This window comes from Tribolium madens, unplaced genomic scaffold (genome assembly GCF_015345945.1).
Source record: "Tribolium madens isolate multiple individuals breed KSU strain unplaced genomic scaffold, Tmad_KSU_1.1 Scaffold_91;HRSCAF=231;Tcas5.2_LG7, whole genome shotgun sequence".
In the NCBI taxonomy this organism is placed as follows: Eukaryota; Metazoa; Arthropoda; class Insecta; order Coleoptera; family Tenebrionidae; genus Tribolium; species Tribolium madens.
This window is the reverse complement of record NW_025401063.1, coordinates 18,668,776-18,693,278: the sequence shown is the minus strand read 5'-3', so window position 1 is coordinate 18,693,278 and position 24,503 is coordinate 18,668,776. Positions and strand designations below refer to the sequence as shown.

Here is a 24,503-nt window from a genome sequence, read left to right as displayed (position 1 = left end):
AAATCTGATTAGTGATTACTTATTCGCTTGTGGCGTCTCCTAAACATTTAGAGAATAATAATAAATAATTTCGACCATTTTTCAAAGGTACAGTTGCATCTAAATAAATATTTATTTAATATAATGTTTAAAAACTTACCTTAATTTTAACCGGCGAACAGTTACACAATGTACGAAGATGTCTTCTTCAAGAACAAACACGAGAACAACACTGAATATTTTTCTGAATTTTTTCTTTTCAAATATCCAAAGTGCAGCGGCCTAAAGTGTAGCGAGGAAAGTATTACACTACACCTGGTGAACACTTGCAGAGAATCAGTTGAAGCTTGCTACAGATTCTTTCACCAACATGAAATGTATTTATATTCACATAGGCTAATTTATTTGTAATTAATAATTTAAGTTTCACTACGTTTAACCTTAATTTTGCTTAATGAAATTATCTGCATTCCTTGCACTCATTACTGAGATTGATTTCTTCAGTGCTGACAAATGCAAAAATTTTCCTAATTGATAGACAATACATATGGAATAATTTAGTTGTTATATGAAAAGAGAAATAAAATAATTAATATCATTAATTAAGAAACCGATTAAATTGATCAATATAAATAAAATTAATTAAATAAATAAAATTAATATCGTTAATTAAAAGAAAATTAATTGCTATCATTAATCGAGAAATTAATTAAACTAATTAATTTAATTGATATCATTAATTGAGAAATTAATTAAATTGAAATTTAATTGATGTCATTAATCGATAATTTAATTTAATTAAAATTTAATTAATATCATTAATTAGTAATTAATTAACATCAAGGTCAATCAAAAGTCATTAAAATCGGTCGTAAGTGCCTCATTTACTACTCACCTTCTTCAGAAATAAAATAAACAAAAACTTAAAAATAAAAGTACCTAAACAAATAAGCATTTTTATTGTAAATAAAAAATATAATTAACTAAAACATACAGCTACATCAGCAATGCTTGCTTTCAATCACTAAGGGTGAGTTTATAGAAACCGGATTAAATATTTAATTGCAATTAAATTTAATTCGTTATGTGATTGGTTGAATTTTGATGAACGGGATTAACTTAATTTTGATTTGATTCATTTTCTGTAAACCAACCTTCAGAAATTGTTAAACTAATGTACATTTCAAATACTGCATAGAGTATTTTTGTTGAAAAGGTTTGATTTTATTTCTTATCAATTCATATTGGTTTATAGCAACGTTATGTTAACAACAATTAATTAACTATTATTACAGGAATTAATAAAAATGTGGGAAAAGTTTCATGAGAAACATTTTTGTATTCTGAATATAAATTTAAACAATCTTAGTTCCAAAAGCTTGAATATTGTTTAATTTGACAACATTTAACAACATTTTTCATATCCGGTGTGGTTTAGAAATGCTTTATTATGATGATTTATGATTTATTTCACACAGATTAGGTAGGAGTACACTCAAACCAAAATATCAAAAAATATTCAGGTTCATGGTTGTTACATTTGTCGTAATTCAGAAAGACCCAGTTTGAATGCATTCAAACCTATTTTTCCAATGTCATTTCCAGAAAAAAAATTACTGAATACATTTTTCAATAAATTGTTCTTAAAGTAAGGTTTATGTAAATGTTGTATTAATGAGAAAATATGTTCTTCAATTGAAGTTGCGTTGCAAAACACAGTGTCTAATATTCGTGGCGAAGGTATTTTTTTGAGGTAACAGTTTAAAATGCTCTTGTGGATGTGGTGATACCAAATTTAGTAAAAACAAATTGTCCTAAAGCCACACATACAAAAGGATATTAATAAACAAAGTGAAAAAATTTGTGAGCAATAATTCTGACAAAACTGCTAATAAGAAATGGTTTATTGTTAAAATGTTATTAGTGTTGTTTACTGTTTTTTTTTTCATTTTAAAGAAAGATTTTTTGTAACTAATGTACAGTTAAGTCTTTTTTAATTACTAGATACTTCTAATTAAAAATTTGCATTTACATGGATTACTCTTTAATAAAGTATGTATTTTATACTAATTTAAATAGGTGTAGATCTTTAAAATTTAATTGTCTTTGTAAAAAAAACTGTTTATAGTCCTATGATTCATAAAATATCTTTGAAAACTATTTTCTAAAGTATGGTTATTTATTTTTCGCATAAATCTGCAGGACTCAATCGTGAATTTTCTCTTACATGCTTATCAGCGCACTTGCCAACTGACTGCACAGTGATCTATATTTAAAATGTTGCTTTGTTGTACATTTATTGTACATTTGACCTGTTGTAATTCCGTAAAAGACTAAACCACATAAGTATGCATTTTGTTATCGAACTTTCCTGATCAGTAAACAACAAAGTACTTTTCCGAGTTACAACTAGTTGTTTATTTGAAACATTGATGAAGTCTCAAATGCTCTCTCGTTATCAGTGTAGTTTCTAGTTTGCAATTAATTGCGTTTGATCAAGGGACGTCAATTAATACCTCTTCCGATTGATGTTTCCACCACTATTCCAACCCACTTGAAGTAAGTCGAAATTAAAGGAATTTGCAAAAAAAGTTGATACAAACGACGAAAATAAGCTTTATTAAAACAATCAGAGCATATTTAGAATCGTTGATAGTTTACAAACAGTATTTACAACAGTATCCAAGATTGCTCAAACGATTACAATAAAAAAGTTGAACAATCTTAGCATAAACAACGAGTGTGTTATTAGTTTGAAACAGATCAGTGTTTTTATACAAGAATAATTTCATTTTTTAGAATATTCAAAATAACGTGAAAGACGTGGAACACTTAAAATTCATCATGCTTCGATAAAAAACCAAAAACGCGGTAAAATCAGCCTTAATTTATTCGTTATTGAATAGTACAAGACGAACTGTGATCGACGACACATTCGCTGCTTGGGTAATCGATATCCTCCTCGAAGTCGAAGTAATGGCACTGAAAAAAAAATGCAGTTAATTTGAAGGCTCTAGCTTTGAGTTTTGCTTTAATAACGATTCAATTTAAATTTCAATCAAAAATGTAAATTAATTCACAGCAGGTATTTTCTTATTTTTATTGAAAAATTTACCTGACATTTCTGAAATATTTTTCTGATAAAATTGCTTAGCTGACGTAAAAACTCGAGGATCGTTTTGAATTTGACAGTTCTAATATGGAATATCATTTCGAAAGCGGATATAAAGCAATTACTCTTTTTTTCAGGAATACATACACTTCAAGCAGGAATATTATTCCATAGGAACAAGAGATGCATATCGGGAATTTGTGCATAAAGTTTGAATTGTTTTGATGCAAGTTACTAGCATTGTCTTTAATGTTTACACATCAAACACATATTCAGACCAATGTAATTCATATATCCAGAGTAAACAGTTAGAGGCTTTGTTTGGACGCTCTAGCTGAAATTGAAATTAAAATTTCAAAGTAATTACGGCGGGAGCAAAATTTTCGAATAAAAAAAAGACAATATGAAAATAAATGTTAATACCATCACACATCACAGTAGTTTTACCTCATTTCTACAAGGTGAGTCTTAACCACGGTGTAAGATATTTAGGTGATGCAGCGAGCGTATGCACTGCGTTGGCTGAAGTGTGGTCAAACTGGTCACGCGATTTTTAGACAAGGAGGACATATGTGGGCCATTCGTTCCCGAAAGTCCGCCTAATAAAGTGCACCTGAGATGGTTACTTTAGGAATTTTATATTGTTCGAAAACATGTTTATACATTTTGAAATGGGAAAAAAATTTGTGTGCCCAAGTTTAAAAGTGGCTATGCTAAAAATAATGAAAAATTATCTTTATTTCCGATACCTACCACGGAAAATGGTGCCTAATCCTATAATTCCAAAAATTCTGTATTTTCACTGTAAAGGATCATGTGTGTAAAAAACATTTTAAAGCAAAACATATAATTCGTGAAATAAAAACTGGCGGTAAATCTAAAGAAAATTAATTAAAATTATAAACACCATAAAACATATTTTTTCTAGATTGAAACAGCTTTTGTCAAATTTTATCTCAAAAAGCCAAAATTAGAAGAAGAAGCAGTATTATTTTTCCAGATTGTCCAGGATATTGTTAAATTTGATCCACAAGTTAAACGAAGGAGAAAAGCAAAAAGAATTGAAAAAGCAACTCTAAATTTAAATTTTTTGGTTGCTGTTTTTAATAGTTATCAATAAATAATAATAATTTGCTTATTTATTTTAGTAGAAGAATCAAATATAGCTGAACTGAATAACTAACAAAATTTATTTAAAAAAATTAAAATAAGAATAAAGGTTTATTCTATTTATTTATTTACCTTCTAGTCTGTGGTCTTTACATTCAATTGCGAATGGTGATAATTAATGTAATTTCAATAATTATGAAATAAAGTTCAGTTCAAAGTAAAGTTATTTAAAAAAGTAGTAATCGCAAGGTATGAAATAAACTTTATATATTTGATCTCTCTGATTTAATTTTTCTCTGGATACAAAAATAACTACAGTCCAAAAACTGAATTAATTAACAACAAATTTTTGATAAATTGATGGTGTGTTACGGCAGTTTTACAATTCCTAATAATTTTAAATTTAGAATTAAATTTTACTTTAGAATATTATGCTCCTACAAAATATGTAGGTGTTTATGTTCTTGAAAAATCTTTGTCTTCGATATTCCGTTTCATAAAATTACCTTATTTAAAAAGAATTATTTTTAATTAAGTACTAATTTATTTAATTTTTTAATATACCTACTAATTTACTAATTATTTAATATAACAACAGTTTTCAAGTAAAATTCAATATGTATTTGTTTTACGTTTCGCAACAGAAACACATGTAATAAAAGAATGTTCAAGCAAAGCTTTATCATTTAGATAATATTTTTTATTATCCTATATTCCTTCATTTATTGATAGTAATGATGGTCCGATTACGCTATCTCTCTCTAAATTGAGCGTGGCCGGTTTGGCCACACGTTTGCAGGGCTCGCTGCATCACCTAAATATCTTACACCGTGGTCTAATACGCATAAACTTAGAGAATGATAGTTTTTGTCCAATAACAATGGATAGTAAAAAAAAGTTCTAGTGATAATTATTTATGTAACACGTTAGTAAAGTATATCTTTTTAAAAAGATACTTTATTAATGAGTTGTATACAAAGTTTTTTCACGTCCGTATAATAAAAATCAATAACTATCTACTTCAAAAATAGCTTTTTTTTTTAAAACATTGATATTATATGCAATTAATTAATACCAAAAATTCAAGTAAGAACTAAGTAAATTGCAAAATTAATGAGTTTTAATTTCTGACAAATGCCAAGTTTCATAGCAATAAAGACGGTTTGTATATTTTGTGCAAATATTTTGCATTAAAAAATGGTACACGCTACGACATTTTTTTTTCATTCAAATTTGTGAAAAAATGAAACGCTATGCTATGGCACTTTTTTTCACGCTTCCTGCGCGATTAATGAAAGGTATCTTTTTATAAACAAAATGCAAAATCTTACACTTTTTTCGACGAGCATAAAATAAAAATTAGATAGGTACCAAGATTTTGTCTGATAAAAATGCTGTTCAACTTTTAAATTATAAATAATACCAAAACTATTATTTTGATAAAGCTTAGTATACTGGTAAACATTGACTTCCTTAATTTATTAACATTTGAGAGTGATAATAAAAAAATATTATCAATGAATGAGATTTTTTTTGCTACAAGGTTCTTAATTTTGTACATCCCTATTTTCTGAACATAAATTAAAAAAATAAAAACTGTGAAATACGTGTCCCTATACTTATTTACTCGCTCTATAACATACAGAGTGCGTCAGAACTCGCGGAAACAGAGAAAAATGCCATATAAGGTAAGATACCAAGAACATTAAAAAAAATTAAAGAAAATTTTATCTATAAAAATTTGAACTTATGAGGATTTAAATTTTACATTTTGACTCTATTTATTTCTATTGGAAAAATAATTTTCCAAGTTTTTTTGCTATAGGCTATTAAAAGGAAAAACAAGGAAACTGTATCCTAAATTGTAACTCTGTTCAATGTTATTTGTGGCTTTTATTGGCAAAATTTTTGTACTTTTATTAAATAATTATAAGAAAAAAAACATACAAGATTATCAATATCCTTAAATAGATATAAAAAAAATGTCAAATGTCAAAAAATAAATCGAATGGCAAATTATGGAAGTCGATGTTACCAGTATACCGAGCTTGGTCAAAATAATGATACTCTTAGTATTATTTAAAATTTAATAGTTGAATAGTGTTTTTTACCAGACTGTGAGGCAATATCTCGGTAACTAAAATTTTTTTCCTACTACCATATACGAAACTAGATCATAACGCACAATTATACAGGGTGCGCCAGAACTCGCGCCCCAGAGAAAAATGCCATATAAGGTAAGATACCAGGAACATGGAAAAAATGTTAAAAAAAAATATCTATAAAAATTTCGAAGTTATGAGGGTTTAAAGTTTGCACTTTGACACTATTTATTTCTGTTGGAAAAATAATTTTCAAAGTTTTTTTGCTATAGGCTATTAAAAGAGAAAACAAGGAAGCTGTACCCTAAACTGTAACTCTGTTCAATGTTATATGTGGCTTTTATTGGCAAAATTTTTGTCCCTTTACTAAATAATTGTAAAAAAACATATACAAGATCATCAATATCATTTAATAAATATAAAAAAATGTCAAATGTCAAAAAATAAATATCAAAATTTTTTGACAGATAGAATTTTTTAAACATTTTTTTCATGTTCCTGGTATCTTACCTTACTTGAAAATTTTCTCTGGGGCGCGAGTTCTGGCGCACCCTGTATATGCACGAAAATTGGCAATATCGTACGAGGTCGAAAACCTGTGCGATTTGTTTTCGCACTGTGTGTTAGAAATCTAACGCACAATTCACACTCGAATGTTTTGTATTTTTTCATTTAACGTATTTTTTTTGTATCCATTATAAAAAATAAATCGTTATTCAACGTATTTTATTAAAATTTTATTAAAATTATTTATGGTTGTAGGAAAAATAGTGTACAAAACTTACAGGAAAGTGTCTAACGCACTCGCGGTATTGCCTGCACTCGGCTAACGCCTCGTGCACAACTTTCCCGCTTGTGCGTTATTTATCACTTTCCGTGCTCGTTATGTAATATACTATTTCACTACTTGTTATTAGTGAGTAAAAGCTATCATTTCCTAATAAGTTTATGTGTATGTATAAGTTAAGACACCCTGTAGCGACGTTCTGACGTTAAACTGGTTGTAAACACTTTCAAATAATACTACTCATAACAATTGTTTACAGCATAAAAATAAAACGCATTAAAGCTTTATGTTAGTTACGTAAAAGTTTATTGGTAGTTTAGAAAAAGTGAAATTAATAAACTTTCCAAATAACTTTTCAACAATTTAAAAAAAATTCAAAATAAGAACAGATATGTTGTAAAAAACTTAAATAAATAATAATATCTACTTCATCACTCACCTTTTTAAGTAGTTAAGCCAATCTTAATATTAACAGTATAAAGTTTGATTGATTTAGCCAACCGGTCATTGTCATATATAAAATAAAAATTATACAAAAAATAGTTCAATTTGTCGTTCCAAATGATTGACATAATATGGACTCTTTTCAATTAACAAGTTTTTTTTTATTTTAATTAAATACCAATTGGTTACTATTACATATTAAAATTTTAAAAAAATAAAAATAGTCCAACGTTTTTGCAGATCCACGGCGTATTTTTTATCTTCAAAATTTAAATTTAAAATAAAAAATATAGAATAAAATATTACAATTGTTTAATTGCACTAATTTAAAAAAAAAAACATGCTTCTATAAAAACTTCACTATACAGGGTGCCCCACGAGTAATAATGAGCCTGAAAATTGTTTTGAAGCAACCAACATAACATTTCAAAGATAATGGATATTAAAATATTTAGTTTTAATAAATTAAACATAGTGACCAAACAGCACTTCAACTTTAATTTATAAAATGTTAAACCTTGGAGAATTTGGTGAGAATTACTAAAATGTTGTCGAAAAGACCAACAAGATTCTCATTTATGAAGAATGTTTGAAAAACACTTCGCAGACTGCACGTTTCTATTCAGCGTGATATCCAAATAGACGGACTTTCTAAAACTGGAGTAAAGTCATTTTCACTGATAGAAATTTGTCAAAAATATAAATACGATTACTATGTTTAACAAATTAAAACGAAATATTTTAATATCCACGTTATCTATTAATGTTGGTTGATTCAAAACATTTTTCAGGCACAGTATTACTCGTGAGACACTCTGTATGTAATACTATGAAAAAAATGTGGTTGAGTTTTCATTATAACATGTGGAACAAAATTTTGTACCAGGTCATATTTATGATTTATTTACCTGACATTCTATACATTTGCAGTCATCAGTCTGTGAACAGGTGAGGCCCAATATCGAAGCCGCTTCTTCGTAGAGATCTATACTACTTCTCCTACTCCTGCAGCCTTCCGAAACTGGCGAAGAAGCAGACGTCGAACATTTATTATCAACTGTTGTTGTTGACTTATGACTCGTGTCTTGTCCTGACGAATTTGCAGACTTACTCTGAATAAAAAACTAGAAAATAAAGAAAAAACGTTTTTAATAAAAGAAAATTCGATTCGACAAAAATGAAATATGCTTTCGATATTTTTATGGTAATGGAAAACGGACGAAAACAAAGGAAAACAAATGGCCACGAAATAAATAAAAAGGAGAGTTGTCGAAAGAAAATCCAATTTTGCTGATAAACATAACTTTATACAAGTACGTTCCCAGAGTAGTTTCATTCATGAATACTTTTTAAATTCGATAGAGAAAGTGAAACAAACCCTAGAGACTCGCTGTAAATGTGACAAATTAATAATAAAAGTTTAGAACTTTTGAGATGTTGGGACCGAAAATTTTTGTAAAAGCTTGAATAAATAAATTTTAATTTGTAATTAAAACATTCCTCGGAATAAAAAGGCCAATATTGACACAACACGACGGCAAATATTTCCCCTTATTATCATAGCCCTCACCTGAGTCACCCCATTTCCATAAATAAACAAACCATCAAGTAAGCGCCGCTCACTTTAATTAACTCGAATTGGATTAAGGTCAAGCGACCGCACAAATCAGACTATATCATTCAAATCACATTTAAAATTAGATTTTTTGCCATATGTCATTACGTCACGCGATTTCAGCAAGATATATAGTGTCAGTTGACAAATACAATGTGGCGTAGTTTGTGCCCGGGGGATTCCCTGTCCGGTGTTCCTGACAGCCAACGTATTAGAGCGACCGGAAACAAGTCGCAAGGAAAAAAGAAAAAGTAGTAACGACTTGGGCAAACAGAGCTTGCTTGTTAACATTACCGCACGGTTGCTGGATTTTCCCGTAACAATCTTAGCTTCCGGAAAATTCTGAATAAACTTGAATAACAAAATAAAAGCGGGCTTCGGCAACGCTCCGATAAAGTTTAAATAGTGAAGAGCGATCTATGGCACTTGGGGGCTTTTCAGCGGTTTTTTGTGCGAGTTCGGAGACAAATTGCTCGACAAAACGGTCCTAAATGTCCGAGAAAGTGAGTAGAAGTTAAGAATCCGGTCAAAACAGACATTTCAAATAACTAAAATTCCGACGGAGCTAAATTTTGGTAGAGATTTTGGGTATACCATTAGAAATAAAGTGTCAAAAGCCCCCATGGATCCCAAGTGTGCTCAAAAAGTTACTCGGGGTCAAAGGTCAAAATTTAAAGTTTTTTAGATTTTTCTCGAAAACAGTAAGTTTTATCAGAAAAGTAGTTCAGACAAAAATTATAGATCTTAAAATTATCTACAAAAATGGTCCTTATACTTTTTCTTCTAAGAATCACCATTCCTGAAATATGGTGATTCAAAAAGTTGAAGGAGTCACGTTCTACATGATATGCACATACAGAGTGCGCCAGAACTCGCGCCTCAAAGAAAAATAGGGTAAGGTACCAGGAACATGAAAAAAATTAAAAAAAAATCTATCTATAAAAATTTCGAAGTTATGAGAGTTTAAATTTGGCACTTTGACTCTATTTATTTCTGTAGGAAAAATAATTTTCCACGTTTTTTGGTACAGGCAATTGGAAGCGGAAACAAGGAAGCTGTATCCTAAATTGTAAAACGCTGTTTAATGTTATTTGTGGCTTTTATTGGCAAAAGTTTTGTACCTTTACTAACTAATTATTAAAATACATATACAAAATCATCAGAATCATTAAATAGACATAAAAAATGTTAAATGTCAAAAAATAAATGTCAAAATTTTTTGACAGATAGATTTTTTAAACATTTTTTCCATGTTCCTGGTATCTTATCTTATTTGAAATTTTTCTTCTACTTCATTAAACTTATAAATATCTCGATTCCATTAAAATTAAAAAGAATTTATTTGGTAATACATACCGGCGTGTTCAAAAAATCGCGCATTTCCTTGAAAGGGTAGTCCCCAGAGTACTGAAAAAATGTTTAAAAAATTCTCTGTCAGAAAATTTTGACATTTATTTTTTGACATTTGAAATTCTTTTTTGTCTATTTAATAATACTGATGACCTTGTATATGTTTTTTTTATAATTATTTAGTAAAGGTACAAAATTTTTGTCAATAAAAGCACAAATAACATTAAACAGAGTTACAGTTTAGGATACAGCTTCCTTGTTTCCGCTTCTAATAGCCTGTAGCAAAAAAACTTGGAAAATTATTTTTCCAACAGAAATAAATAAGAGTCAAAGTGCAAAATTTAAACTCTCATAACTTTGAAATTTTTATAGATAGAATTTTTTTTTATTTCTTCTATGTTCCTGGTATCTTACCCTACATGGCAATTGTTTTTGGGGCGCGAGTTCTAGCGCACTCTGTATGTGCATATGATGTAGAACATTACTCCTTCAACTTTTAGAATAGCGATATCTCAGGAATGGTGATTCTTAGAAAAAAAGTATGAAGACCATTTTTGTAGATAATTTTAAGATCTATAATTTTTGTCTAGGCTACTTTTTTGATGAAACTTACCGTTTTCGAAAAAAATTTAAAAAACCTCAAATTTTGACCTTTGACCCCGAATAACTTTTTTAGCAGATATGGGATCGATGGGGACTTTTGACACTTTATTTCTAATGGTGTACCCAAGGTCTCCACCAAAATTTAGCTCTGTCGGAATTTTCGTTATTTGACCACTATTTTTATGACTAATTTGACCGGACTGTAATGTGTAATCAATCAGGTAATCACCTAAGCTAATCTACTTTAAGAAAAATAAAAATTAATCGAAGCAAAACACAAAAAATAGTTTATATTTTTTAGTGGAAACGAACGTAAAACCGGAAAAAAACACCAAATTTTTGTTATTCTGTGTCAGTTTTTTAATTAAAATATACCGACTGCATTTAGTTTGCAAAAATAAAATCGCATATAATTAGAAAAGTTTGCTCGATTTCCGAAACACTTCGTGGTTAACATAAAAATATTTCAACATTAAAGCTAAGCTGTGTGCCCATAACCATCGTACGTGAGGAAACTTTTTAACGTTTTGAAACATCGATTGGGAGTTTTCGTCTGAAAGCTCGGAAATATAATATATAAAAGGCAAGCTTCCGGTCCGAAATAATACACCAAGTTGGCAGTATGACTTACCTCTAGTGCGGGATTAAGTTTCTGTTTAAGTTTGGGTCTTGGTTTGTACTTGAACATTTCTCTTCCTGCGGGCGATGCGAATAAATTCACCAGATTGGTATTCTGGAAAAAAATGAGCGAGTTTTTCAGGAATGTTGAACAACAAATTGGAAACTCAAACAATTAGCTGCGTTTACCTCGGATTTCGTGTTGGTTTCCAAAAAGTAAATATCCTTGTGCGTGGGGCAGTTTATTATTTCCCCTTTCATTGCTGGAACAAACAATAGGGTCAGTTCTATTATTCCACAAGAGTAGTAGCATACATTAAGAATTTATATTGTTTAAGAAATAAAAATTCGATCCACGCATTGAATTATCACGTTCTTTTGATATTCAACAAAACGTAGTTTCTAATTGATGTAATTTTCTTAATATGTGGTGTTAAAACGCAAAACTCCAAAAAACAAAATAAAACTTTTTCAACTCAGTTATAATTAAGGGTTCGCTACATTTACGAAGAGATTTCATCCGGTTAACTTGTTCATTTAGTGCTCATTAAGAAAACGAAGCATGTTTTTTACATTTTTAACTCTTACTAGTACAAAGTCATTTACATTTTTCAAGCAACCACCCAACACCCTAAAATGACAAATGGAGAAATTATGTAGATGCGAGCTTTTAATGGAGTCTTCTTAATTGATTTCTCGACTAGCTGGGAAAGACAAGCAAGTCTCACGTCGCGAACTACTACGATAAAAATAGCTGTTTTCTCCCGATAACAACGTGAATTCTTTTTAATAAAATGTATAATTTTAGTCAAACGAAGAGAATTATAAAACATAAAATAGTTAACTTACGACTAAGCACAAGATTAATGAAATAATAATCTCATAGAAACATCAATTAGCAAACTTAAAAAACTCGGAATTGATTGTTGACGACACAATTTTGAGCATACCAACAGGCTCAGAAGATCTAATATTAAATACATTTAACAGTTGTAATCAAAAATTACAGTTTACCGTGGAATGTGAAACTAATTTTGCAATACCTTTCCTAGACTTACTAATTATTATAGAAAACCCGATGGCTCAATCATAACTGACTGGTACACAAAACCGACGAACTCAGGTAGAATACTCAATTACATATAACTTTCATCACCCCCTAAGCCAAAAATTATCGGTAGCAACTAGCCTTTTAAATAAATATCTACAACTTAGTGAAAAGTTGTTCCACAAAACCAACTTTAGAAAAATAAAAGAAATCCTTCATAATAACAACTATCCCGTTTCACCCATTAATAGCTTACATAAAAAAGTAATAAAAAAAAGATCCCAAAATCACAAAATAATTACCAACAATAACAGCGATGTAAAATTTTATAAATTTCCGTTTGTTGAAGAATTAACATATAATATTCAAAAAATATTAAAACCTTTACAATGTAAAATGGGATTAATAACATTCAGACAAACAAAAATAAATTCTTTACACAACTAAAACAAAAAACACCTTTGTTGAACGACTCATCACTAGTTTATAAAATTCCTTGCAACCATTGTGAAAAACGCTATACCCATTGGCCAAACAAAACAATATTTGAAAAAAGAATAGAACAACATAAGTACGATTGTAAATCTGTTAGATCTGATAAAACGGCATTATATTCTCATCATTATGAAACAGGACATCATTTTGCTTTTGACAGAACAGAGGTCCTTGAAAAAGAAAATCATTATAAAAAAAGAAACATAGCCGAAATGATACACATACAAACTAATAACACTGTAAACAAAAGAGAAGACACAAATAACTTAAGCAAAACATACAGCAGACTATTACATATATCGATCGATCAAGATAATTTGTAATTGAGTCAACCTTGGATTCGAAAACGTATGTCTGTAAAATGTCAAGTAAAATGACAAGTCGAAAAGTAAAATGGCATGATCAAAAAGGCGATGATTATAATAACTAAATTTATAATTTACCTTCAAAAAAGGAGCGGTCCTACTCGTGTTATTTATTATACGTCGACGACTAACTCCAGCCCATTTTGCCGTTTTACCTTTTCACTTGTCATTTTATGTGACGTTTCACGTGCAGTTAGACATACGTTCTCGGATGCAAAGATGACTCGATTACAAATTATCTTGATCGCTCGATATTCAGGGCGATTCAGATAAGATAATGAGCTTGACGATCCGGCGATGCAACCCAAAAAATAAATTTCATTTACGTCTTTGATCCAATTTAAATTAGGATATGCAACTTGAATCCTAGTTATTATCTTATGTGACTCTGACATCAGAACCATTATTACCATTCAGTTCTCGCGGAATGAAAGCGAAATTAGAAAAGTCTTTTCGGTGTAAACCCAATACAAAATGTAGGAAAGAATAAAACATTAAACATAGGCAAACAGTTTTTTGTATAAATTATAAAATGCTTACTGTCAGAGTAACATAAGATAACTTGGATTGCAAATGCAAATCGGAATTAAAATTAGATCAAAACGTAAATGAAATTTGTTTTTAGGGTTGCATCGCCAGAACTTCGGGCTCATTATCTTATCTGAATCACTCTGTATAAACAACAAAAAAAAACAAAAAAGGACTTCTGTCCTGTCAAAATAATTACATCTTGATACACTGTTCTAGTCAATATACAGGGTGTTCCGTTTATATTGTTACAAATTTAAACAGGTGATAGGATATTCAATTCTAAGACAAAAGTTTCCTATAAACATGTATCGAAAAATGCTTGGTAAGGGAGCTACACCCTCTGGAAGGGGGCTAATATGTTTTTGCTAATATTTCAGAAACCATGTAAGATAAAATTACAAAATTTGGTACAGATGCTAATCTTTATACACCTAAACGAATTCAAACATCAAATGTCGAAATTTTTAGTCAGGGGCGTACGAAACTGGGAGAGTTTAAGGTAAAAAATACCCTATTTATTTTGGCTTTAGTTTCTTTAGTTATGCATTGACCAAAATGGTGGTCACTTTGAACAACTCCTTTAGATTTAGGCAAATTCATTTAATTAATGTTATTATTGTTACAATAAGTCGTATCGACACAAGAGAGACTTTTCTGTGATAAACTATGTTGCTGAAAGTACCTAGAAACTGAAGCCAAAATAAATAAGGTATTTTTTTACCTTAAACTCCCACAGTTTCGTACACCCCTGATTAAAAATTTCGACATTTGATATTTGAATTTGTTTAGGTGTATAAAGGTTATCATCTGTACCAAATTTTGTAATTTTATCTTAAATGGTTTCTGAAATATTAGCAAAAACATATTAGCCCCCTTCGGGAGGGTGTAGCTCCCTTACCAAGCATTTTTCGATACATGTTTATAGGAAACTTTTGTCTTAGAATTGAATATCCTATCACCTGTTTAAATTTGTAACAATAAAAACGGAACACCCTGTATATCTTAATGTTAATCTCTCATAAGCTGTGATACTGATACACCTTGTAATCTGTGATACAGTGTTACTGTTTTAAAATATAACATGTGTGATATTTTTCGTAATAATTTAAATATGTAAGGTTAAGTTCGTCTCTATTTGTTTTGTCCGTTTTACAGCCAATTTTAACGTGTTTTGATTCAATGTGTTGTGTTTTAGCCTTTAGTTGACCAATACATTTTATGTTATTTTTAGATTATTTATTGTCAGGTTTAGTTGTTGGTTAGGGAAGTTTGATGTTACCGGGAATTTTTGTTGGTGGTTGAGCTTTTCAAAAACATCCGTCTTGCGCATAACAGCTGGCCAGTCCGCCCGTCTCAGTGTCATGCAAACGACTATATTGTAGCCTGAAGAAGATACAATAAAAGTATGGAAACATCGCGACTAATTTAATGGTTTTTATTTCCCTGTGTCCTATAAACCATCTTCTACGCAATCAGGTTATCATATTTCAAGGACAATAAACACAAAATGGTGAAATAATAAATTCACATCCTACTGTTTTTTAAATTTTTATTTTTCCAAGTAGAAAACAATATTATACAAAAGTCACGGTTTTATAAAAATAAATTAAACTCAAATGTAAATTTATTTTTACAAAGGTGCAACAATCATAAATAACAAATATTTAGTCACAGTTTACCAAGATAATATTTTTTAAAAGCGCATATAATATGGTGGTCGACTTCTATATCTAAATCTACCCATAGAGGAGTGAAAGGGTGGTGGAAAAATATCTCTACCAGGAGGATAACGGAAGACCCTTTCAGTAGTACTAGCTTCTTGAGTGGAAGTTGTTACCTTTTTGTCTTCAAATTCCAGCAAACATTTTTCATCCCACAAATTAGCACTCACATCGTATCTTTGCACTGTTTTCATTTCGGGTAAAGTACAAACAATGCGATTGTTATTCAGTTTTAAATCCATAATTTGAATCGAATTGCTGAAAACCTTGCTAGGAAGAACATTAATGTTATTATGGTCTAAATACAATTTGTTAAATTTGTAATTGGAAAAAGCTTCCTCATCTACTTCTTCAATACGGTTGTAACTAAGAATTAGGTCAATACTGCACGACCAAATTCCTCTTCTATCCAAAATTCTGGCTGGCAAAGAAGTAATGAAATTGTTTTGGAGGTTGAGAGAACATAAGTTGGGAGTTAATTTAAACCACGTGTTTTGGTAAGTTTGAATCCTGTTGTTTTTCAACTTGAGGCTTCTCAGATTGTGCATATGTCCAAATGCCGTACTTTCGATCCTTTCAATTTGATTATCACTTAGATCCAATTCTTCAATGTTGGTTCCAGAAAAGGTATTATTTTGTATTTCGGTAAGTAAATTGTGCTTGAGACTGAGTTTCCGTAAGTTTTCTAATCCCCAGAAAGAATTTTTTTCAACCGATTTCACATTGCAAAACTCAATTTCTAATTTTTTCACTAAGGAAAGTTTCTTGAAGATTTCACGTGTAATTGTAGGAATGTTCTCGTAGGTGATATGAATGTGGTCTAATTGATTCTTAATTTGTTCATTATTAAACGGAGAATTAAGTAAAGGTGAATCATTTTTGTAATAATCACACAACACAAAACTGTAATATGTTGTCAAGAAACATAGAGACAAAAATGTGTAACTAGTCATTGTGACGAAAGTACAAACACTAACTTAACAAGGTGATTATTTAAATATTTCATTATCGATTTTGTTTATTAAAAACGTTTATGTGATTTCAAAGAAGACTTAATTAATAACTTGAGGTTAGGAGGTTACAAAGATAAAAAATATTTTGCAATTCATGCAAACGCATTGTAAACATAACACTGATTATAGGTATAAAGTGTTCAAAAGAATAATTGCATATTTTTCATGAAACTATTTGGTAACTTTCATTCTCTAAAAATGTGTTGTTTTTGTAATTTTTTAAGTAATTTCTTTGAGACAGTTGCCTCATATTTTCGTCAAATAAGCTTTGACTATATGCTTTTGGTTAAAACTGTATAGTATACAGTCAAAGAGATAATTTTATAAAAACAACATTTGTTTGTAAAGACATATAAGCGTTAATAATGCTAATTAAATTAAATGAACTCTTTATAGCAATAAACCATGTGGCATTTGAACTTAAATTTTCCTTAAAAACATTAAGAGTATTCTTAATAAATCTGCGTCAGTTATAAAACACAAGACATTAACCTCCTTTTATTTATAATGTATGAAGCACTCTAACTTTCTACCAACTCTAATGGAACAAAACAATTTTTTGATCCAGTTAAAAATTTACTTAGCGAGTAAACAAGAGATGTGAAAAGAGATGATTTTTTTACAGTAAATTATTCTGTTGTGTGGACCATATATACTAGATGAAAACTGCTACAATTGAAAGAGAATAATTTAAAGTATTCTCGAGCTTAATGAGCTTTTATGGATTCGCGGTTCTTTGTGTGCTTTCAACGCAACTCCCATTCCCCGTTGCTATTATCCTGAGTTTGAGAGATATAAAGAAAAATGAAAAATATATTATACATAGGTGAATGTTTTGTCACAATATTGATTTTAATAAAAAAATAATAAATTATAAAAAATTATTTCCTATTTGAAAACAGAATTTTTCTAAGTAATTTTTTCTTTGTAAAATACAAATAGAGACGTTAGTTTTTTCTGTTACAGATTTAGTGTTTGTATAAAGACTCGTAAAGTCGCAGGGATATATTCAACCTTCTACCATCTTCTCTACTACTCTCTTTAATTAATAGGAACGATGTCATAAACACACCGGCACTATACCTACTATTTCAAAGCCGGTGATGCATTGAGAGGCTAATAGTCTGATGTAGTGTTCCAGAAACATAACTTTCTGTTTCCAAACAAAAAATAAACTTCACAGAAATAAAAACTACATTTTTCGCTATTGTTTACAATGCTATCACAAATATGTTAGTTGTTGTGATAGACTGAATGAGATTAGTACTTTTTTTAATCAACTATGTTTTCCAATTTACAGCGTTTATTTAAATAGCCTCATCAATAAATAGCAGGTCATATGTTTGTTGGGTGATGCAAATATTGACAAAATAAACAAATACTAGTGCATGTGGGCAACTAAAATGAGCGGTCAGAATAAAGACAATTAACACGAATTACAAACATAAATAGTAATATCATGCAAATACACTAAATCAAATGTCAGGAAAATTAATTAAACCAAAACATGGTTAAAATTTGCATTAATAAATTGTGCGCATAAAAAATACATTGTTTTATTTATTTTTATTACTAAAATTGACCGAAAACATTAATTTTCAAAATTAATTAAACGCTAAATATCACATCTTTTTCCAGAACAAATGGCGAAAGGTCAGACTTGTGTTAAAATATATGCACTTAACCCTATCGAACCCGCATTGCCTCACATCTATTCCAAATTAAGCTCGCTAATATCTTACGACCTCATTGCGGACATAACTCCAAAAAGCCATGTTCTAACACGCATTCTATAAATCTTACAACCCCTTGTCGCCATTACTCTGTAAAGGGGACAGAGACAGTTTAAATAATTGCCAGAAGAACATGTACCAGAAAGCGGAATGTTAGTAGGTTTTCAAGAAAACATAGAGAAAAAGCTAAAACTATTCCTTCAGTCATAAATAACCAGATGTTAAAAATGTGAAAAGAGTCATCCCTAGAGTTGCATAATCTTTTTAGTACTAGATGGGGGTAGTTTTAGGTCAAACGGACTGTTTCTTTATGTAAAACTAAACAAAAACATTTATGTTACTAGTAAACAATATTTTCTTAGAACAATTGATAAGAAAATATTAATTATACTCGTAAGAACGATTATATGGTAAACAAGTGTAATTAATTATTCGAAAGTTGCAAAATTAATTTAGTGTACAAACATATTGTGTGGTTTTAGAGTAAATATTAAAGAGGCTGCTACATTTCCTTCGTGTTAATTTTCATTATTTATGGTACGCAAATTTGCGCATATCAGAAACTCACAGATTTACAAATTGTTAATTTGACTCTGAAGCAAAAAGACGCAAACAAAACATATTTTATTCTTTCCAGACTCGTTCTATAACTTTTTATGAGAAAAATTAATGGGACTGTTTTCCCACAGAGAAGAGTAAAATTCACGAATCCTGGAATCATCGTTCCAAGTGTACATTTCTGAACTTACAAAGCAGAATTTTCTTATTATCAATATTGTATATTGTTATCAATTTAATATTGTTATCAATTATCATGTAGACATATTTTCAATCAATTTATCAAGTGGTGAAAATCGTCAAGCTATTTTTTAACTGTGTCGAAGGTAAGTTTGAAACGCTATATACAGGTGTCCCAGCGAATTGAAAAAGTCCATTAGAGACAAAATTTAAAAAAATTATATAGGACATATACTAATAGATAATAATCTCGTGTATCGCTTAAAGCTATTTTCAACTATACAGCGTGTCTCAAAAATAAGTTACAATAAAAACTTGTGTTTTTTTTTAAATGAAACACCGTATGTATTTTTAAATGTAGACTTTAGAACCACTTTTATTGGTCAATTTAGTTATAAAAATAAGACGGTTTTTTTGACGAAAACATGCACTTTTTAAAAGTTTATTACACAAAAACTAAGACATTTACAAAAAAATAATTTACAACTGCAAAGAAGAAGGTACAAGCTATAAGGTTGTAACATTTTTTCAGTGTGTTGCATTTGCAAAGATAAAAAAATGAAGGCGTTTGTTAAAAGTTCAATAACTTAAAAAATTTAAATGGAACACCCTATTTATTGTTTTTGCATTTAAAAGATTATTAAGTTGTATTTACTTTTAGGTGTTTATAATCAATAACTAAAAAGTATTTAACGTTAAACATTAAAAAAATAATTACTATTATTTCACTAGCCAAAAAGTACACAGTTGCACAAGAGATGGAAGAAATATCACTTAATGATCACATTTGTGTTAAACTGAATCCATTATTCTTTATTTTTACAATAAAATAATTCGAATTTCAATATTTATAACAACTTTTACAATCTCTGAATAAATTAACGGATAAGTGATCCGTGGTGGAATTGCTATAGTACTCGAATCAACAATGCTCAGTATTGATAGGCATTGTTGCTACAAATAATATTGAATGATAAATATTTTTCATTAAAAGTTTATTTTTTTAGATAGACAATTTATAAATCTATTGGATGCAAAAATGTTAAATGTTTTATTTAAATTTTTTAAGTTATTTCATTTTTAACAAACTTCGTCATTTATTAATCTTTACAAATGCAAAACACTAAAAAATTGCTACAGCTTTAAATTCTATACTTTCTTCTTTGCAGAAGTAAGAAAAATTTGTTTTAGCTGTTTTAGTTTTTGTGTAATTTTTTTTTAAAAAGTGCATATTTTTATCAAAAAACGTCTTATTTCTAAAACTAAGCGAAATCGTCTAATGAAAGTTTAGTGTAAAAACATGGTTCTAAAGTCTACATTCAAAAATACATACGGTGTTTCAATTGAAAAAACACAAGTTTGTATCGTAACTTATTTTTGGGACATGCAGTATAGTTGAAAATAATTTTAAGTGATGCACTAGACTAATCTAGTACCTATAAATGTTTTATACATTTTTTTTTTAATTTTACCATTTATATTAAACGTCACTAATGGACTTTTTCAACTCGCTAGGACTCGGTGTAGTTATTTACGTATTTAGAGCTGTTAAGAAGGCCATAACGACCGAGGGAGTTGTTTATCGTTAACAGCACGTGGTACGTAGAAAGTTTTTCATCGTATTAAATTACCATATTTAAAAAAATTAATTTTGAAATTCTAAAAATTAAATATTTGAAGGCTTCAACTGTCACAGCTATCAAATATCCGAACGTTAAAGTCAAAATCAGGCTGCTGTTAAAACCTCTTAACATTTCTGTCTAATACTAGGGTGATATTGACAGCTTAACGATTGTACATAAATTGTTGAATGTTATTTATACCATAACAACATAGAAAGAAAAAAAAATATGTGACTCAGGGGTGCGTGCATGCTCAACAACTTTTTTTCTATCGAAGTTAACGACATGATTTTTTTTAAAGGATAGATACAACAATGAGGCACATTATAAAAATATTTCTATTCATATACATTCCCAAATAAGATACACAACTAAGTTCTGTTTGTTTAAATAAAAAATGCCAATTTTTTATTACATTTCTGGATTCGCCACTAAATTGTCAATATACCGCACCTTGGTTTCTTAGACTTACCTGCAATAGTTTTTGACTTATGCCAATTTATGTATCAAAATTACGTCGTACATAGTACAAAAATTAATAACTTAAAACTTATTCAAGATAATTTAACCAACTTTTTTCCTGTTCATTCCTTAAGCTTTGGCGCGTCTTTTGAGATAAAGGCAAACTCGGAATCGATGTTCCATCGCGTAATACGATTTTTTGAAAATGACAAAATACAAATGGCAGTAACTCGACTTTTTCAAATACAACACTCTATATTTTATTGCATCATTGCATGCCATTTTTTATGAGCTCTTTGTCGATATAGGATTTATGGGGTCTACTTTGTAAAATTTAAGAGATTTTTGCAAAATAAGTAATGTTGATGTTTTTTTTTTTTGAAAAAAAGAAATCGAGTAGGCCGTTTGACACATCTATTCAATTCTGGAAAAAAAGTGTTTCAATAAAAGGAAATTGTTATAGAGACAGGAGTACATCACAATAAAGGAAACAATTTTAGTAATCTTTACAAGAATAGGAAAAAATGATTAACAGAAAACAATGTAAAAATTTTATAAAAACTGCTCAAATAGGTCACCATCATGTTCAACACAAGCTGCCAGTCTTTTAGTAAATGAGCTCCGAACTCTAGCTAGCATTGCTCCATCAACTGAATGGAAAGCTTCCGTGACCCTGTTTTTCATATCATCTGCAGTTGTTGGACGATCTCTGAAAACTCTTTCTTTCACGTACCCCCAAAGAAGGAAATCGATGGGAGTAAGGTATGGAGTTCGTGCGAGCCAGGGAATAATACCTCCTCTGCCTATCTAACGATTAGGATAGGATATTTCTGACGATACATTTTGCTTGCTAATGAAGGATTTCTGTGATCTTCACCAATACAGTAAACCATATTCACTAATTCTACAAGTGTCAAATTTTACCATAGCAGCCTCCTCGATTCCTTTTTTTTTTTTAGAAAAAACCATCAACATTTCTTATTTTGCAAAAATCGTACAAATTTTACAAAGTAAACCCCATGAACCTTACATCGACAAAAAGCTCATAAACAATTCCATTTAATGATGCAATAAAATATAGTGTTGTATTTAAAAAAAATCGAGTTATTGTCATTTTCAAAAATTGTAGTAGGCGATGGAACATCGACTCCGAGTTTGCTTTTTCCTCAAAAGATGTGCTAAAGCTTAAGGAATCGACTGGAAAAAAATTGGTTAAGTTGTCTTGAATAGTTTTGAAGTGATGAATTTTTTGTGGGTCCTATGCAAGATGCAATTTTGACACATAAATTGGCATAAGTCAAAAACTATTGCAAGTAAGTCTAAGAAACCAAGGTGCGTTATATTGACAATTTAGTGGCGAATCCAGGTATGTAATAAAAAAATGTGGTTTTTATTTAAAAAAACTGAACTTTATTATTTTGAACATCCTGTATATGAATAGAAATATTTTTATAATGTGCCTCATTGTTGGATCTATTGTTTAAAAAAAATCATGTCGTTAACTTGGATAGAAAACAAAGTTATAGAGCGTGCACGAACCCCTGGGTCACTCTGTATTAAATAAAGCTAAGGTAACATTAGTGTCATCTACATAATTATTATTTACTAGCTGTTGCCCGCGGCTTCGCTCGCGTGGCAGTTTGACATCCACAACTATTTCAAAACGCTGAAGGGCTAAGAAACTTACTAACAAAATAGAGCAACACATAATTTATTATGAACTTCGTAGTAAAAATAAAAAGTCCGTCTTTTATAACTTATTTAAAAACCGTAAAATTTTAAGTCTTATTTCATGGATATTACTTAACAATGACAAATTTTGATACAAATTTTCATTCCATGTTTAACTATACAAATTATATACAAACATTCATCCCTTATTTGACCCCCTTAGGGATAGAATTCTCCAAAATCTTGAAACACGTGCTATTTTGTTTTTAACTGAACACCTAAATATCAATTTTCATAGATTTAACTTTAAAAAAAAAACGGATATTTTACGAAGTTTTGCCCTTGTTCAACACCCTTGAGGGTGAAATTTCCAAAAATCCTGAAACACGTATTACTTGATTTTTAATCGAAAGCCTAAAAATACAAATTATCAAGGATTTAACTTTATAAATGACATATTTTAATACAAATTGTCATCCCTGTTTAACCCCCTAGAGGGTAGAATTTTCAAAAATCCTAAAACACGTGTTATATAAATTTTCATCCCTTGTTTGACCCCTTTGGGGATGAAATTTTCCGAAATCCTAAAACACGTGTTTTTTTGTTTTTAACTGAGAGCCCAAATACCAATTTTCATGAATTTAACTTTAAAAAAAATACAAATATTTTACGACCTATTACCCTTGTTCAACCCCCTTGGGGGTGAAATTTCCAAAAATGGTAAAATACGTTATGTTTTGTTTTTAACTCAAAGCCTAAATACCAATTTTCATGCCTATAGCTTTCAAACTTCTAATTCACCACCCCATTTAACCCCCTTAGGGGTTGATTTTCCAAAAATACTTTTTTATTGGATGCCTACGTTATAAAAGGTATCTACTGTAAAAATTTGAAATTTCTGTCTCCAGCGGTTTAGGCTGTGGGTTAATAGGTCAGTCAGGACAAGCCGCTTTATATACCGGGTGTCCCACGCAGGCTTGGATATAGGAAATTAACATGGGAAATTAGTTTTTATTTTTTTCCGGCTGCACGAATAACAGAAATCAAAATCTAATTGATGGAGCTTGTAGTGCTCGAAAAGGGCTATCTTATCGACATTTATGTCTATTCTACAATTAACTCCATTTGGGCGAAAACGGCCCTCGAAAAATCGAAATTTGAATTTGCCGCGTTAGCGTTACTAAGAAACGAACTATTAAGTCTTTGTTGCCAACAGGGACTTTGTCAGCTAAAAACCCTTGCAATGATTGTGTTTTCCGAATGTTTTTGGAAAATGTTAATTTTCCAATAAAACACATCAATAATTGAGTGAAAATGCTTTTCAAGCCAAAGTAAAATTTGCTTGCATTATTGAAGTGACAAGTCATTTGAGATTATAGTTGAA

At 29.8% G+C, this 24,503-nt stretch overlaps 2 protein-coding genes across 4 annotated transcripts in view; both read right to left on the bottom strand.

The window, feature by feature from the left end:
• Positions 1 to 2,579: 2,579 nt before the first annotated feature.
• LOC123010736 overlaps positions 2,580 to 24,503 on the bottom strand; it is a 76,797-nt gene continuing 54,873 nt past the window's right edge. Inside the window, exons 1-5 of one of the 3 annotated variants that reach the window (XM_044407829.1) lie at positions 13,707 to 13,765; positions 11,910 to 11,983; positions 11,734 to 11,835; positions 8,443 to 8,658; positions 2,580 to 2,961 (exon numbers count right to left, since the gene is read on the bottom strand). In XM_044407829.1, the coding sequence (XP_044263764.1) occupies positions 2,875 to 2,961; positions 8,443 to 8,658; positions 11,734 to 11,835; positions 11,910 to 11,981 (477 nt within the window). In that variant the 5' untranslated portion in view covers positions 11,982 to 11,983; positions 13,707 to 13,765 and the 3' untranslated portion in view covers positions 2,580 to 2,874. Of the gene's footprint in view, positions 2,962 to 8,442; positions 8,659 to 11,733; positions 11,836 to 11,909; positions 11,984 to 13,227; positions 13,259 to 13,706; positions 13,766 to 24,503 lie in introns of those variants that run through there. The other 2 variants (XM_044407830.1, XM_044407827.1) reach the window with 2 other exon arrangements.
• LOC123010735 (leucine-rich repeats and immunoglobulin-like domains protein 3) lies at positions 15,766 to 16,862 on the bottom strand. The gene has a single exon (XM_044407826.1). It carries the CDS (start codon positions 16,831 to 16,833, stop codon positions 15,853 to 15,855), a length of 981 nt encoding a protein of 326 aa, XP_044263761.1. The 5' UTR covers positions 16,834 to 16,862; the 3' UTR covers positions 15,766 to 15,852.

Coding starts and splice junctions, on each gene's coding strand:
- LOC123010735 (XM_044407826.1), bottom strand. CDS start 16,833: ATGACTAGTTACACATTTTTGTCTCTATGTTTCTTGACAACATATTAC.